The sequence below is a fragment of the Serinus canaria genome, chromosome 1A (assembly GCF_022539315.1).
Source record: "Serinus canaria isolate serCan28SL12 chromosome 1A, serCan2020, whole genome shotgun sequence".
NCBI classification, from domain to species: domain Eukaryota; kingdom Metazoa; phylum Chordata; class Aves; order Passeriformes; family Fringillidae; genus Serinus; species Serinus canaria.
The window spans coordinates 60,660,010-60,675,716 of NC_066314.1; the positions used below are offsets into that span (position 1 = coordinate 60,660,010).

Consider the following 15,707-nt stretch of genomic DNA (forward strand, 5'->3'; position numbering starts at 1 on the left):
ATCACAGCAGCATGATTTCCAGTTCATGGAAGAACGATGAAGAAAATAGAAAGTGAAGCAAGAGTGTCACAGCAAGGGGAAGGGACACAACCTTTAAATTGCAGGTTTTTCCACCTCTCTGAAGCATTGGGCATTGGCTTCTTGCAAAAGTAGGACAAAGAGCTTGATGGTCTGATCTTTTATGGCAGATCTTAAGGGCAGGGGAGCTGACATGCTTGTTAGCATTTGACCCAGTTTAAACTAACAGGTTCTGAGGAACAAAGACTCACCAAGAGGTTACGGAGAGGGAAACCTGAAACAAATTGACATTGAGAGAAATATTCATGGCAACTAGAGATACAAGTACCTAAGGAAGAAGAACAAATCTGCCAAGCCAAAAACCTTCCCTTGCTTTGCTGAACCAGTGGCAATCCAGCTGGTGAAGGAACAAAACTGCTGCCACGGGAGAACAGACCAAAGTGAAAGGTCACAGGCAGATCTGGTCTATGCCAGTAAGATTTTTGTGCCTGCTGTAGTGTGAAATCCTCAGTCCTACCTTATCCTTGTTCCTTGGAGCAACTCATAAGAAGTTCTGACACTGCTTTTTGCTCTGCTGTGCCAGGGACAAACCTCATCTGCCTCTATTGTTAATATGATTTGATTAGAGGACACCCATCCTATTCAAATCCCTTGTGGAACTTCAACACTTTTTGTTGGTGAAAAGAAAAAATACTCATAATCCCAGCCAGTTATCTCTGATCATCCTAGATGTGTCTCATGGCACAATCCTATCAGGCACTGCTGCTTCCCAGGCTGTACAAATGTTTTCTCATGGCATTTACCTGATTAGTTAGTATGTGCAGCACTTTGTGATGCTTTTAGGCCTCATCTCTGTTTTTCTCTCACTCTTGCAAGAAGCTCCACAGCACCTTTGTGGACCTGCTGTGACTTCTGTAAAATCTAAGCACTCTATGTTGCAAGTAGAGCAGAAGTATTGAAAGCAGGGCAGCCTTTTTAAGGAGGCACTGGTGATCAGCAGAGGGTGGATTTGGATGGTGAAAGGACAACCAAAATGCCTAGGTTCTGCTAAAATGTAATAAAAGTTACAGATTCCTTGGGATGAGAGCCAGGATGGAGGTGGGAAAAAAAACCCTGAAAGTGAAGGAGAGATACCCAAAGGCAGTATGCAGTATCTAAAGCTAGATCAGCTTGGAGGGAAATATTAGAACAACTTAGATGGAGGGGTTTCAGTGAGAAAATCCTGAGGACATAGCATGGCTTACCAGAGCCCAGGTGAGCTGGGTCTGCTGGCACTGCTTGGCAAAAGATCTGAGTGGCCTCATTAGGATGACTTTGTGACCAGAAGTTCAGTTGTCTTAGGAAAACAAATTGGTGCCCCCACAAAAAAGTGTTTGTGGCAGCTGCACGTATAGAAGTGGGAGCTCAACCTCACAGCTAACCCAGGAAGAATGAATTCATTAATTTCACACCTCCAATCCCATGTGTTGTGCTTTTTTCTCTTGTTTATTGCTATATACATACTGATTTTATTGAGATTGAGGTGTCTGTGCACTGAACTTTATTCAAGAAAAAAATGGCCTGTACAGAAGACAGCTAAATGAAAGCAATCTAGAACCAGCTAGCAGCTGGTTTTTACTCATGGTAAAAAGGTCAGAACCATTGTGTTAATTTTTAGGTTATTTTTAGAAGCAGCCTTAACTCATGCATCCTTTAGAGGGGCTGATGAAGCCTCTGTCTTGGACTTCCTGGAGACATCCATGCCATTGGGCCTCAAAAAACAAACATACCTATAACATAAGCACTTGGTTTTGAATGACAGTCAGAGATTGACTTGTCAAGCTCTTACCATCTGATCTAAAGCTGAATAAGCAGATACATACAAGTTAATAAACAAACCAAACTAAATAAAACAACCTACCTCTGGTGCAAAGTCGAGAAATGTACTGGTCTCACAGAAAATTTCTCTGCAGCTCCAGAAATGTTCAGGTTGTCACTGAGTGCTGCAACTACAAGAATTGGAGATTGTGAGAGAGGATTTGTCTTCTTTTTAATGTTTTAAAAAAAATTTTTATTGGAGATTGGGGTTGTTGGGAAGGGAAAAAATTAGTTTAGCTCCTGTCTGCTTTCATTAGAACACTAGAGGAAGCTAAGAAATAAAAGGGCATAAAATTTGTTAATTTGATGGGATGAAGAGAGAGAGATGCTGACCTAGGCAGCTTCCAGGTCAAACAGTTACTCCATGTACCTCCATAAAATGACACAAGGTGGATGAATTATCAGTTTCCTTGTAGGCATTTTCTTATCAAAGGCACTTGTTGAACAAGGACATATGTAAACCATAAAAAGAAAATATGTGATTCACACTGCTAAGAAGTAAAATGAAGGGGTCATAGGAGTCCACAGCAAGAAAGTGACAAGACTGTAATTATTAGGTGGCATAGAACAAGACTAATAAACAGATGAAACATAAAAGGATAAAAGTGAAAATGTTGAACAATATGATATCCAGAATACTGGATAATACCGGAATACTGGAAAATAATGAATGATATGATATCCTTATGATATCCAGATGTCAAAATTATTGACATGTGGGGGGGATCTTATCACTTTGGAGAAGAAAAAGTTAGAACTTCAAAAGACTCATCTCTGCCCCTTTAAAAGTAGGTGCCGCTCGCGTGCAGAGCTGCCAGTATTTTGGCATCGGGTGATCCTAACGAGAAGGATTCTCGTTACTAATAATGCTGATTTATTTCTGGACGCGGCAGAATGGCTAGTAAAATCTTAAGTGAACTAAGAACCAAGCAAGATTTTAGATATTTGCTTTGAAACGGAGTGCGAGTAGCTAAGAAATAGCTCTCCCGTAACGTGGTACGGGTGCCATGCATCACGGCGCGGGGATGGAGACCGCACAAAAGCCATCCGCCGCGGGTGGTGGCTGTTGCTGCCACACTGGGCTGGGGAGGAGAAGCAGCCGTTTCCCCCGGCAGGATTCCCGCAGGAAGCGCTGAGCGCAGCCCGGGCGCCGGGCGGGGCTCGGCCCGTTCCGGCAGCGGGGCTCCGGCAGCTCCCTCCTGGGGCGGGGGGGGTTGGGAAGAGACATTCCCGATAGGAAGTGGCAGCGTCTCCTGCTTTATTTAAATGAAGCCAACCTCTCCTGCTCACACGCGGGGGAGCTTTGGGCTTCAATCGCGGATACAACGGGTGACAAAGGCGCCCGCGGCTCTCCCGACACGCCGGGAACGCCGGCCCAAGGCGCGGGGTGGGGGCGGCCTCGCAGGGTTTAAATGCCCCGCGGGGGCGGTCCGGCAGCGCCGCGTGTCCCGCCCGTCCCCGCCCCGCTCAGCTGACAGCGGGGCCGCCCGCCCGTTCTCTGCCGCCCGCCGGAGCCGCCGCTGCCGCCGCTCGGTGCCCGCCTGCGCGGCCCCGCCGGGGATGGGGGGCGGCGCGCCGTGACCGGCCCGCGGGCGCGCCCGAGCCGCGCTGCTGCCGCCGCACGGAGCCGCCGCCGGGATGAGCGGGAGCGGCAACCCCGGGCCCGGCGCGGCGCCCTGCCGGTTCGCCCACTACTTCGTGCTGTGCGGCATCGACGCGGAGAGCGGGCTGGAGCCCGACGAGCTGGCAGGTGAGCGGCGCCGCCGGAGGCCTCGCCCGCACCGCTGCGGCTCGGCGGGCGTTCGGGATGCGCTGCCTCAAAATGTCTGCTCCCCCCGAGGAGGGGAGGAGGAGGGGTCGCCGCGCCGGTGGGAGCCGCGAGGAGGGAGCGACTTTGAAGGATAAAGCATCCACCGGAGGGGTTGGGGGAGCATCCCCCCGAGGGCAGCTCCCGCCGGGCGGTGGGGAGCGTTTGGCCGCCGGGATGCGCCGTGCCCCGCAGGCCGGGCTGCGCTGACCCCGCTGGCCCGGTCCCTGCCGTGGCGGGGTGGGCGCAGCGGCCCGGCCGCGGCCAGCGGGGCGCCACTGGCAGGGGAAGGGAACCCAGGGTTACGGAATTGGAGGGAGCCGAATGACCGAGCTTTCTGCCGGGGCAGATGCATTTTCTTCAGTCTCTGCGCTGGAAAGGAGGGGGAGGGATCTGGGAAGAACTGAATATATTAATGGAATCGTATCTTTCTTATGTTTATTCGCACCTTATGTCTATTCAGAAATAGTCTTCCCGCATTCTTCTTTCCCCCTCTACCCCAAAAACGTTACACAAAAAAAGGAACAAAACTATTGCTGTAGGCTCAAACACATTTTCTAAAATGTTTATTTTTGGTGGGTTCATGACTGGATATGAGCTGATCATGCTGGCATAAGGCAGCGGTTCTTCTCAATGTCACTTTTGTTTATGCAAAAGAAACTAAGGTTTTTACATATAAAATTTGATCAACTTCAGGCTTAATAACAGGGCTTGATTGCATGGAAGCTGAGCGTTTCCTCATGGAGTTCCAAGTTTGGAAGTGTTTAAGTGCCAACGTTTGCCCATTCCCATGCATTCACACTGCAGGCAAAGGAGCTGTTCGTGGCTAGAGTTGGAGGCAGCTGTGAGCCCCTCTGCCTGGCAGTGGGATCCTGAGGATGAGATCCTAATGAGCTATTGCATCAGGAAGTACCTTGCCTTCTGGTTGTGTAAGAGAAAGACACGGTGATCTGTATCACTGGTCAATGTACACTGGTTGAAGTTCATGTTTTTGTCACCAGTGAAAGGGGCGGATGCACGAATGTTTCCAAGGAGCCTTATCTTAAGGCAGGGTAACTAAGTCTCTACCCTTGGTGGTGAGCACACACTACTGTATGGAGGTAGCCCTGGGGACTCCAAGTTGGAGCATTAGCTAAATGTACGTTCATCTCTTTGTTTTTTCACATGTACTTGTGACCACAGCTGTGTGTTTTCAGTTTTGCTGCTTTTAGTAGAAAACTCCTGACTCCCAGGAGCCACCTCCCAGCTGATGTTGTGCAGGGTTTGATTTGCATGGTATGATCTATTGGGGTTTCTGCTACCTAAACTCTGAGTCATCTATCTGAAAAGAAACTATTTTTAAAGCTGTGTTGGCTGGTAGGCTGTGCCTCCCCTGATGTACCTGGACTTTCCAAGTTGCCTTTTGCTGATTTTTGCACCGTTTCCCAGGGAGGTGCACAGCTGTGTTCTTGGGGAGCACTGCTCAAGGACAGCTTGAGTGTGGTGGGTTTGTGCAAATGTAATGCCTCGACTACAGGGCTCCTCTTCTGTGGTCATACAGTAGGTTTGTTTGGCTGAACTGCTCCAGCAACACTAAGCAGATTTCAAACCTAAAGTAATCTCCCTCTTCATTTTTCTATGAAAGAAAGTAATTTTGGCACATACAGGATATACCCATTTAGAAAATACAGTGCAGCTGTGAATAATTTCAAAGAGAAATTAACAAAAGTAGTAATTTTTGAAGCAATGTCTTTGTAACTGGTTTCAACTAGGCAAGGTCCAGCAATATGGTTTGGACATACAAACACTTTTGGTAGTGCCAGTTCTGGAGGCATTCTTAATACCTTAGGAGGGTTGGGATGTGATAGAGCAAGAAGTGGAGTAACAGAAATATGATGGGACTTAACATTGCCACTGAGCAATGTTATATTTTTAGGGACTCGTGACACGAGCTTTCTGCTATCAGCTGGGAGCTCAGCAGTGGGAAATGCTGGGGAGGAACAGGGAGTGCTGTGGGCCACAAATATAATACAGCCATGGAAAAATTAACTCTGGTTCGAGGTGTAGCTGAGAAAACATTTCTGTTAAAGCTTGGGGTGTAGTAATGCTGCTGTAGGCAGGTGGTAGTGAGAGGCCATCTAGAAGTCTGTTACAGGTTTCAAAATCCAAGGTACTACAATAGAGTTCTCTGCTGTAATGGGTGGGAAAAAGATGCTTGAGGGAGCAGAAAGTCTGTTCTGTCACAGGGAACCCACAAATGGCTATTCTTTCTAAAAATGTTCTTAAAATTCTTTGTGGAAGTAAATGAGCCTGTCCTTTCAGTGTTATGTAGCTGTGATAGCTGCATCGTGCTGTCCTTGTGCTTAAAGAGCTTGTTGAGCTAAGTCACAAGGCATCAATGAAAAGTTGCTGTGACTTAAGCTGCTGCACAGATCATCCCCAGTTTAGCAAAAAAAAAAGTAATCAAGAACCTGCTTATCTCCAAACCCGTGAATCCCTTGGCAGCCAGTGTTCACCAAGCGCCCTGCTCACCCCAGCTCTGACTGATGGAGCTGCCTTGGGGCTGAGCAAAGAGCAGGAGAAGGGACAAGAGGAGCTCTGCTGCTGCTTTGGAGGCCCCAGGGCTCTCCTGTGAAGAGAGAAGCAGGAGTTGGAAAATCTCTGAGGATTTGAGGTGGACCCTGTGATGATATTCAGGCAGCTCACCGTGGTACACCGTGTGCTGAGGAGCTGCCTGTGAATCACCTCTGGTGTCACCTGGAGCTCCCTGACCTGTGCCCTGCCTTGGCTGGGGACAGCCCAGGACTCTCTGGTGTGGAGGCTTTCCTTACCTTAAGCCCAAAATCTCTTTTGACAAAAACTTTCTTCAGTTGAAAACAGCAAAAAGCACCAAAAAAATCCTCATCTGCTGCATCAGGCAAGAAGTGAAATATTTCAGTGTTTCTCGTGAGAGCAGGGCAAAGAACTGCTTTTCTGATTCTTGTAGTGTTGATAGATTTGTTCAGAAAATGAAATAAAATCAACATTTATGGTTGTATAACATTTTTGACATGCTTTTAGGGGAGAATATTTTGGTTTATAGTTCTTTTTCCACTGAATGGATGCTCAGGGCTTAAAATAAGCTTGGTAGATGAGAATTTTCCACCAAGCAAACAGTTCATTTTGCTTAGATTATTTTTTTGTCTTTTGCATGTATGATATTTTCTGGTACAGAAAAAGATTTTTCTTTTTTTTTTTTTTGTGAGCTGCTTCACAGCTGGCTCTTCAGATGGCTGATTTGGGGTTTTTAAGTGAACTAATTTTGAGCAGCTAAAAGCTGTTTACCTATTGCTTAACTTGGTAGTGTATCCAGACACACAGCAAAATTGTGTGTAGATTATGATGTTGTCAAAACACTTGTGGCCCTTATCACAAATCTCTCACTCAAGGATGGAGAAAAAAAAAAAAAACCAACCTTTTTTTTTCCCAGGGACTCTTTTTTCCAGGCTCTTTCCAGGGACTTGAAGGAGGAAAGGAAACTATCTAAGGATTTCTTGACGTTTAATAGTTGGAGAGGTCATAAAAGAAAAGCAGGATATTTGATGTGAAATATCTTGAAAAGCATGAAAAATTCTGTATTAGTTTCGGTGCCCTGTTGAGCTCCACTAAAGTAGTGTGAATGGAGCTTTTCTGTCATGTTCAGGGCTGATGGAAAATAAATTTCAGTTCACTTTTCTCTTCATTGCCTGCTTCTTTCAGGTAAAGCCATTTTGAGACTATCAGCCTTGGAATTGCATGTGCTCAGATGAATTTGTTATAGTAAATATTTAACATTTAATTTAACAAAAAGACCTAATTCTTCATTAAATTTTTTCTATCATATGTTTTTTCATATTATGTGAATTTCATGTTCATATATAGTGAGCTATATGTGCAGGGCACAAGGTTTTCTGGCTGTAGCATCTTTTACCATTTGCTTGGGGAACATATTAAATTTTGTAGTATCTTGTTTGAGTGTCACAAACTACAATTTAGAAAAATCCAGAGTACACATGACTCAATTAAAAAGAACATGAACTATACTTCATTGGGGAAGTACTTTAGTGCTCTGAAGGAAAGTAGGGATGAGAATTAGGGATGGGTGTTTTGTTCTGAAGTGGAAGGACTCCATTGAGGGTATAGTTTGGAGGAAAAGAAGGTGCAGTAAGCCAGCTTGGGAATTGCGACTTGAAGAACCATGTTGGATGTTGTCTTCTCTGTCTTAGAATGGAAATATTGGTGGAGTTATGGCTGCCTGGTTGCTGTGTGAAAAGATTTATAAGATCTTTATAGGGTTTTTCTCCACACCTGAACTGTAAATGTTACATTACACTGACTAGTTTTGGCCATTGTGTAAAGATTCCATGTCTTACAGTCCTATTTAGTGTATGCTTGAAAACTGTAGGGAGCTTCATTACTCTATTGTTAAGATCAAATTCTTTATTTTAATGTCCAGCAAAGCAGAGTGAATACTGGTCATGCTCACTGAAAATGCTGAGTGTCTTGGGGAAAATGCACATTTCTTCTACCTTATGCTGTTTCCCTACAAAATATCCACATATTGGTAATTAATTTCCCTTCAATGAAATGTTAAAATCCAAACAGGGCATGCTGCAGTCTGGCTAACTGTGCTTCTTATCTAGTAGGCTCTTATTTTTAGAAAGCTAAAAGACTTTTTTGTCCTTGTGTGTGCTTGGCACCTGCGTGCTGCCGCCTCGCAGAGCCTCCCCACCGCCTGCGCCGTTCTCCTTCGCGCTTCCTCCGTGCCAAGGCTGCGTGCTGCCAGGAAACTTGGTGGCATTACTACAGCCATACAACTTCTTGTGTGCATGGCTTTTCTGAAAATAGGCAATTGGAATTTTTCCTAGTTTGCTGGAAATAGACTAAGTTTCCCTCTACCGAGGAATATCTGATCAGTTGCGATTTCTGTTCGTGACTTGCGCAACTGACGCAAATGAAAAGCGGGCCACGGAAGTTCTGCTTTTCATTTTAAGTGTAGTCCAGATTTGCACAAAGCATTTTTGGAGGGATTGTCCAGAATAAGTAATGATGAGAATGGTGCAAGTAGAGGCAGAGATGGTTTATGCTGTTCAAGTTAACAAAGCTTAACTTGCTCCTCAGAAGCAGTTGAGGTCGATTGCTTAGGATTTCTCATCTTTGCAGGGCTTGTGGGAGGAATGGAATTCAAGCGTTTCTCCAGCCCCCCTTAAGAAGTGATGCTCAAATGCAGCGCTAAATCTTCTGACATTATAGCTGGAAAAAACCAAGTCTCATGGATTAGGGATTGGATGGACTAGCTGGTTTATTGAAGTAACTAATTTTTTGTGAACTGTCATAATAATAGGGAAATACTGTGTATTCATTTAGGAAACCTGTTTGATAAAAATCTAAGCTGGGTTAATATTTTGTTCATTTGAAACCAAATCTTATTCTGCAGATATAAAGTGTTGCTTTTCTAGTTAAACAAGTACTGAGATAATCCCTGCTTTTGGAAAATCAAAACTGGATGCTGAAACAGAAATAATGTTTCTGCTCTCTTCTACATCTTCAAAGGTGGTCTCATGTATGATTGCTGTAATGGTTCTTTTTTTGCTATTGGAGGAAACCAGAATTCCACTGTAATACCACAAAGGTTTTAATTTTATTTAAAAAAAAACCCAATTGAATTATGCATTAAAGACTTAGTTCCTGGAGGAGGATTTCAGCAGCCAAAGGAATCAGTGCTTTTTATAAAGAGCTGTCAATATTATTGATAAGTATGATCTCCAGTTACAATAACCTTTAATAAGGAGTAACTCTCTTGCTGGCTTGGATGACACACTATTTGTGGAATTGCTGATGGCTGTGACGTATTGCTGTGTTTCAGCAATGGCACTTTTATTCTCTATCTGCATATATGCCAGAGAAATGCAGGATTCAAATGCTCACCCAGCCCTGATGTGATTATTCTGTTATACATTTGCCTTCATCTAAGTTTTTTCTACTGTATTCCTTTGAAAATAAGGTACTGATTGGGTTGGAAAAGCATCATTATTCCTATCAATAGCACTGACTTGCTAATGCTAAACCAAAGAGAATTTCTTGTACTTTGCTTGCCAGATAAGCTGCTGTTTTGATTTCCACTTAGACAGACTAAAACCTCTTGCATGCTCAGAGGCTGTTTGGCTGCCAATGGCTGTTGCAGTAGCAGAGAGGAAGAAAGTGTGATACATGAGGGGGCTTTTTCAGTGAGGATCCCAGAACTGCCCTGTTAATATTGCAGGAGGCAGCCCTTTTCCTTCACACACTGTAATTGCAGCAGTAATCAAAGCAGTGCCAGGCAGAATGGCTGAGCTGCTGTCCTTTATAAGAACGACCTAAATCCAGCACTAATCTTGTTCCTGCGCAGCAGCCTGAAGTCACTGCTGGCCCCATCCTGGCGGCTTAGTGCTGCAGTGGCTGTGGGGAGATGGGTCCCAGGCCCACAGCCTGTGCCTGGGGCACAGAGCCCTGGGAGCCAAATGTGACATAGAGCCTGTGCCTGGGGCACAGAGCCCCAGGAGACAAAGGTGGCACAAACGTGGCACGTCCCAGGGAGCGCAGCGGCAGTGCCGCATCGGGCTCGGCACGGCCGTGTGTCCGTGGGGAGTGTATGAACGTGGTGGTTGTGTGAGCCTGAGGTCAAGGTCCTGCTGCCAGGGGAGGGGCTCCTGTGTTGGTGTCCACCTCTGTCCTGGTCCTCAGGGTGCTGGATGATGGTGGCATCGGGGGAAGGCGATGCCCACTGCTTTGCAAACAGAAGAGCAGTAACCATAAGTATGTCAGAATTGCTCAGGGCGGTGCGTGACTGTAATATTGATCTCTCTGCTCAGCTGTTTTCCCGGGTCCTCGCCAGAGCCATTTCCCAGTGCTGCAGGAGCAGTGCCAGTGCCCTGACACCCTTCCCACAGCTCGCCTGTGCCAATGCAGAGCTCCATGCAGGAATAACTCCAAAATCAGCTGCTTCAGGAGAGGCTGAGCTGCATGTAAGCCAGCAGGGCAGGGATGTCAGGGCTTTCTTGCCTGCCTTCTTTCACCTGTTTGTCATGGGCTAATCAAGTTGTCCTTAATGCCAGCTCGTCCCTAAAACATGCTGGCAAGTGCACAGCCCACAAAGCCTCTGTGTGGGCTGGCACTGGGTATGTGGCTGGCACACTGCTCCTGCTGCAGTTCTGGTCTGTTGCAATGAGAGCTGGAGTCAAGGAGAAATGTGAATGAAGGGGAAAAAACAAACAGTGCGTGCACTTCAGTGCAGTTAAAGCTGTGATCTTTGGTTGGTGCTGTTTGAGATCATGTAGGACCACTTACATATGTGGAAAGAGTTTCTTTTTGAGCCACCTCTGGTGTGCATGGAGAGGAACTGTGTGGAATATGTGAATCTGCGTATAGCTCATGACTGTAAATAGCCTACAATTCTTGTTCTTCTCTTGCTTTTTTTTTCACTATCTCTTAACCAGCAAATAGCAAAAATATATCCAGAAGGAAAAATTGCATTGAGGAAAACCAAATTTGGTCAGGAAACGTAAGCCTTCGCTGTGGTTTTTTGATCACATTAGCTGTATAGATAATCCCAAAAGTAATTAGGGAAGAAATGGTGATGGGTTATCGTAGTAAAAGAAACATTCTGGGGAGATGACTAATGTGTGATAGACTGCTGAGGTGTCAGATATAGGCATGGCTGGAAGAAATTTCTGTTACATTACCAGTATGAAAATATAAACAACTACATTTGTGCTTGTTGCTTGGAGTCAGAGATCATTTTTAATCATCTGTCTGATCAGCTGAAAATTCTCTCATTAGGGTGTCCTAGGCTTGGTGGAGGTGCCTGGCTGAAAACATGAAGCCATTCTCCTTTGGAGGTCTGATGTTTTGCTTCTACCTCCATGCCAACCCAAGCCATGAAAAATAACACCAAAACGTCCAAGTAGATGCTTGAAGAGTGAAATGGGAAGAGTATTCCATGGGAAAGAGGAATAGGAATGGGAAGAGTCCTTCTGTGGTTTGAAGTACCTTGCCAGATTTCAGTGACCTGCTTCAAGTGATAGTACAAAAATTAACTCTTACTAGAATATGATATTGGAGTGAGGGGTCTGGTTTTGGTGGATTGGTAAAGAAATTGGACTGTCTCACTGGAGAGCAGCCTTCAATTCCATACAAACATGTCAGCAGTTCTTGGTTTGTGTTCAGAGGCAATGTTTAAATACGTCAGTCTTGTAGAGTAAGCGCCCCCCTCATCCTGGAGCATGAATTTGAGTTTACTTTACAGTCATTTTAACCATCAAATTGTAATAATAATTCTGGGATCTAGTAGCACTTAAAAGAAAACCTAGTAAGCTTTATATCAAGCTTGATATAGAGTCAAATCATGCTTTGAATCTTTGTGAGTGGTAAGTTGCACAGCATGAAAACCAGAAGTCTCTTCTGTCCACCCCCTTCTTGGTATTCTCTTGTCATGTTAAAGACTAACATGTGGAAGGGTAAGGGGGCTTAATCTGAAACACCATTCTGTGTCAACAATGACAGGATTAAACAAAAAAAAAAAAGAGCCAAGCTCAACCGCCATGGGTGTGTAGTGGCTGCTGCTTTTCACGGATGACTGAAATTATTTGTATAAATTTGCATTTTCCCCTCAGCATCTCTCTAAAGCCCTGCTCATTCCCATGCAGAGCTGTTTGCACGTACAAGCGCCTTGGCGTGCGGTGGCACGCGATGCCATGCCATGTCACCTGTGGGAGCAGGAGCTGCAGTTACAAGGGAAAATCAAATATCACCACGTTTGCTGCTTACACAAGGCTGCCCTGGTGTCAGAGGTGCTTTGAGTCCCTTGTGACTGAAACACAAGAGGGCTGAGCTCCTAGTAGTGAAATGATGAAACCAGAACTCAGTTATCTGGTAATTCCTCAATGAAATATTGATTAGATGGACCAAGCAGCCTGCTTTGGCCTGACCAGCATCTGGAATCAGCTGGAGCCTTCTGGAAGAGGATGCTGCCATCATGGTCCAAATAGGTGTTCCTTACACTGACTTCAGGTGTCTGACAGGTTCTGCAGTCTGTGTTCTCACTGACCTGGAGCATCTAAATCACTTAAGACCTCCCCTCTCCTGCTTTTTCTCCAGATTGCTGCTGAGATTAATCCAGTCAGATGGTATAAATACCTTCTGCTGGGCCCTCTGGTCTCCCCTGAGATGCTCAGGAAAGAAAATTGAGATCTGTTGTTTTAAATTCAAATTATGAAGTATTTGAGCAAAGAATGCAGTATGCAATTGAATAAATATTTGGCTTTTCATTGTTGAGGGAGGGGAGGATTTGCTGATGAGTTAGTTATTCACACAATACTATTTTTCTATCAGCATTCCCACTTGGTATTCTTGTTTGTTTTATGCTGTGCAATACTCTGACATGAATTTAAAATGAAGAACAATTTTATGCTTAAAAACAAAACACCAGCTCTGTTAACACAGACTTTCTCTCAGCTGTGATGCTGGCTGGTGTGGAAAAGATAAAGGGCTGGTGCACTGTTTCTAGAATGGAACTTTTTTGTAATGTAGATTTTGTGCTTTCTCCCTTTTACACTTCCAGTATAGCTTCACAAAAATACACAGCACCGAGTATTTGAGGAAGAATTCCCACTTTTTGTTTAAAAAAAACCCCAAAACCAAAGGATACAAACAAAACTAACAGAAACACTAAAAACACCCAACCCCCTAAAATTTTGCGAGGATATGAAGATTAAATGTTGGTCATGACTCGCATTGCTTGAAAACTGCCAGGTGCTTTATAAAAATGACTGATGGTAGATGTGTGTAAAGCTGTGTGTAAAGGGTGTGTTTTGCTGTATGTGATGCCTTGTAAGCACTGCAGAAATATCAAGGCCAGGAAGGATGATATTACAGTGTCTTTACTGCACCCCTTTTGTGGTTGTTGTCACCCTTTGTCTGTGACTACTATCGCTATGAATCTATTAAGGGAGAGCATTTATCTCTGCAAATCAGGATAGCAGCTATTCAGCATGGATGGATTAGGTGTTTAGCCTTTTCCCAAGATGATGCTGTTCAAGATAGGTTTCTCTTACAACAAATATTTTGCAAATATATTGACTCTTTCTGGCTTTAGTGAGTATGATAGCAGATGTTGTTTGACTCTCTGATTTCAAGCAGGGATGTGTTGTCTAGTGTTTGTGTCTGAAATTTGGGAATGACTAAGAATTAAAGAATCCTGGTGTAGGGAATGCTATTAAGTAATCATTTTTTTCCTGTATAAATACGAACATCTGCATGGGGTGAGGCAGCTGTAACCGTGGTCTGCTATTCCACTTAGCCAAAGGGGAATGGTGATGGGAAATGTTAATTTTCACAATAGCAGTTCTGGGTAATAACTTGTTGTCATTTCTACGCCCATGTCTTTGTTTCTCTACTTGGAGCTGCCCACAGGGTGGTGAGTTGAGTGGGGAAAGAAAAAGCCCTGTTGAAATTTGTTCAGCCTAACACACTGTTAAGAAAAAAAACAACAACCAAAATAAAAAAAAAAATCCCTCCAGCCTCATGTGGGCTGAACTTCCCATGAAAACCGTGCCTTAATGAGCTCAGGCCCCTCAGCCCTGCTTTGTCCCTGTCAGCAGGTGAGAAAGGGCCGAGGTCCCTGGCGTGGGTGCCCTGGCTGTGACCCAGGAGCTCGGGGCCCGATTAGTTCAGCTCTTATGCTTTCAGCGGGAATAAGAATAACAAAACATTTGTCTGGGGGCCTGGATGTATTCATGCTCCTCGCCTTCAGGTCCGTGTTAGCACTGGAAGAGCCATTTGTCCAGGAACCAGGGAGAAAAGGCACAGATTTAGGTCTGCCCCAGAGCTGAGAGCGCATCATTCAGAGCAGTCATTGCCGTGGTGTATCCAAGATACAGATCGTATATGATGGTGATAATGATCTGAAAGCTATCTGCAATTCAAAATCGGTATTGGGTTTCAGTTATTGGTTCATATTTTGTCAGCACTTTGTGAGAATGACTTCTGACCCAGTATTGCTTGTGATGCACTGAATAACTCAAAAGGGAAGCTGATGCTAACTAAGCAGGAGACCATCTGTGTTGTTAATAGTGCAGTGTTATCACACTCAAAACCCAGCTTGAGTGATTGATAACATGATCACAACAGGCTTGTTTCCTTTTTATTTAAAAAAAAAGTCAAAATACCAACACTCCCCCCAACTGATCTTATCCTCCCCCCAATCTTATCTCCAAACTTCTGAGCACACATGTCAATTTAATTTTGTCAGAGATGGAATGGAAAAGAAAGAGGATATTTTTTTGGTGCAAGTCCCTGCTGCTAGAGCAGAGATCCTAATTAACCTTCCGATAGTGTAGGTAGATGTTTGTGGTAATTGGGAGTGGGGCTGCAGCAGAGCCTCATCCCCAGTGGGCTACAGCTGTGCAGGACAGGTGACCAGCATTGAGGGTAATGAGTGCCAAGGTGCACTGACCAATCGCCAAAGGGAACAGAGGGCACACAGGTGTAAAGTGTGTAGGATGATGACTGTGAAAGGCTGGAGAGCAAGGAGGGCAGATGCTTTCAGCCTTGTGAAGTGCCCGTGGTGTTACTGTGTATGGGCAGGTGCCTGAGGCCCTCCGAGGTGTGGTGTTACTGTGGATGGGCAAGTGCTTAAAGCCTTCTGAAGTTGTCTGGTGATAATCAGTGTGTTCTGGCCTTCTCAACTGTGACATGTGCTGCAGCACAATAGTACAAAGGCTGCAGGAAAAGCAACAGCACTTCCTAAAGCAGGGGAGGCCCCTCCATGAGGGTATCCTGGCAATAATTGGCAACCCCAGAGTGGGATCCAAGCAGAGTGTGTGCTGCCTCCTGCCCATCTGGTGGAGTGGGGAGAAAAGGTAACTCCTGGTGTACTGAGGGGGAAGGAAGGAAGGGAGGGAAGACTATTTGAGCTAGCAGGCCTGTGTGAGCAAAAGGAGCTGCAGATGAGAGGACCACGACTTCTGTCCTGCCATCCTGTTGCATAATT

General features: G+C 45.1%; 1 protein-coding gene across 3 annotated transcripts in view; it reads left to right on the top strand.

The window, feature by feature from the left end:
* The first annotated feature begins 3,501 nt into the window (after positions 1-3,501).
* The window catches only part of DENND5B (DENN domain containing 5B), a 104,638-nt gene continuing 92,432 nt past the window's right edge, over positions 3,502-15,707 (top strand). For all 3 annotated transcript variants that reach the window (XM_030238017.2, XM_030238009.2, XM_030238010.2), the window contains exon 1: positions 3,502-3,625. In XM_030238017.2, the coding sequence (XP_030093877.1) occupies positions 3,514-3,625 (112 nt within the window). In that variant the 5' untranslated portion in view covers positions 3,502-3,513. The remainder of the gene's footprint in view (positions 3,626-15,707) is intronic.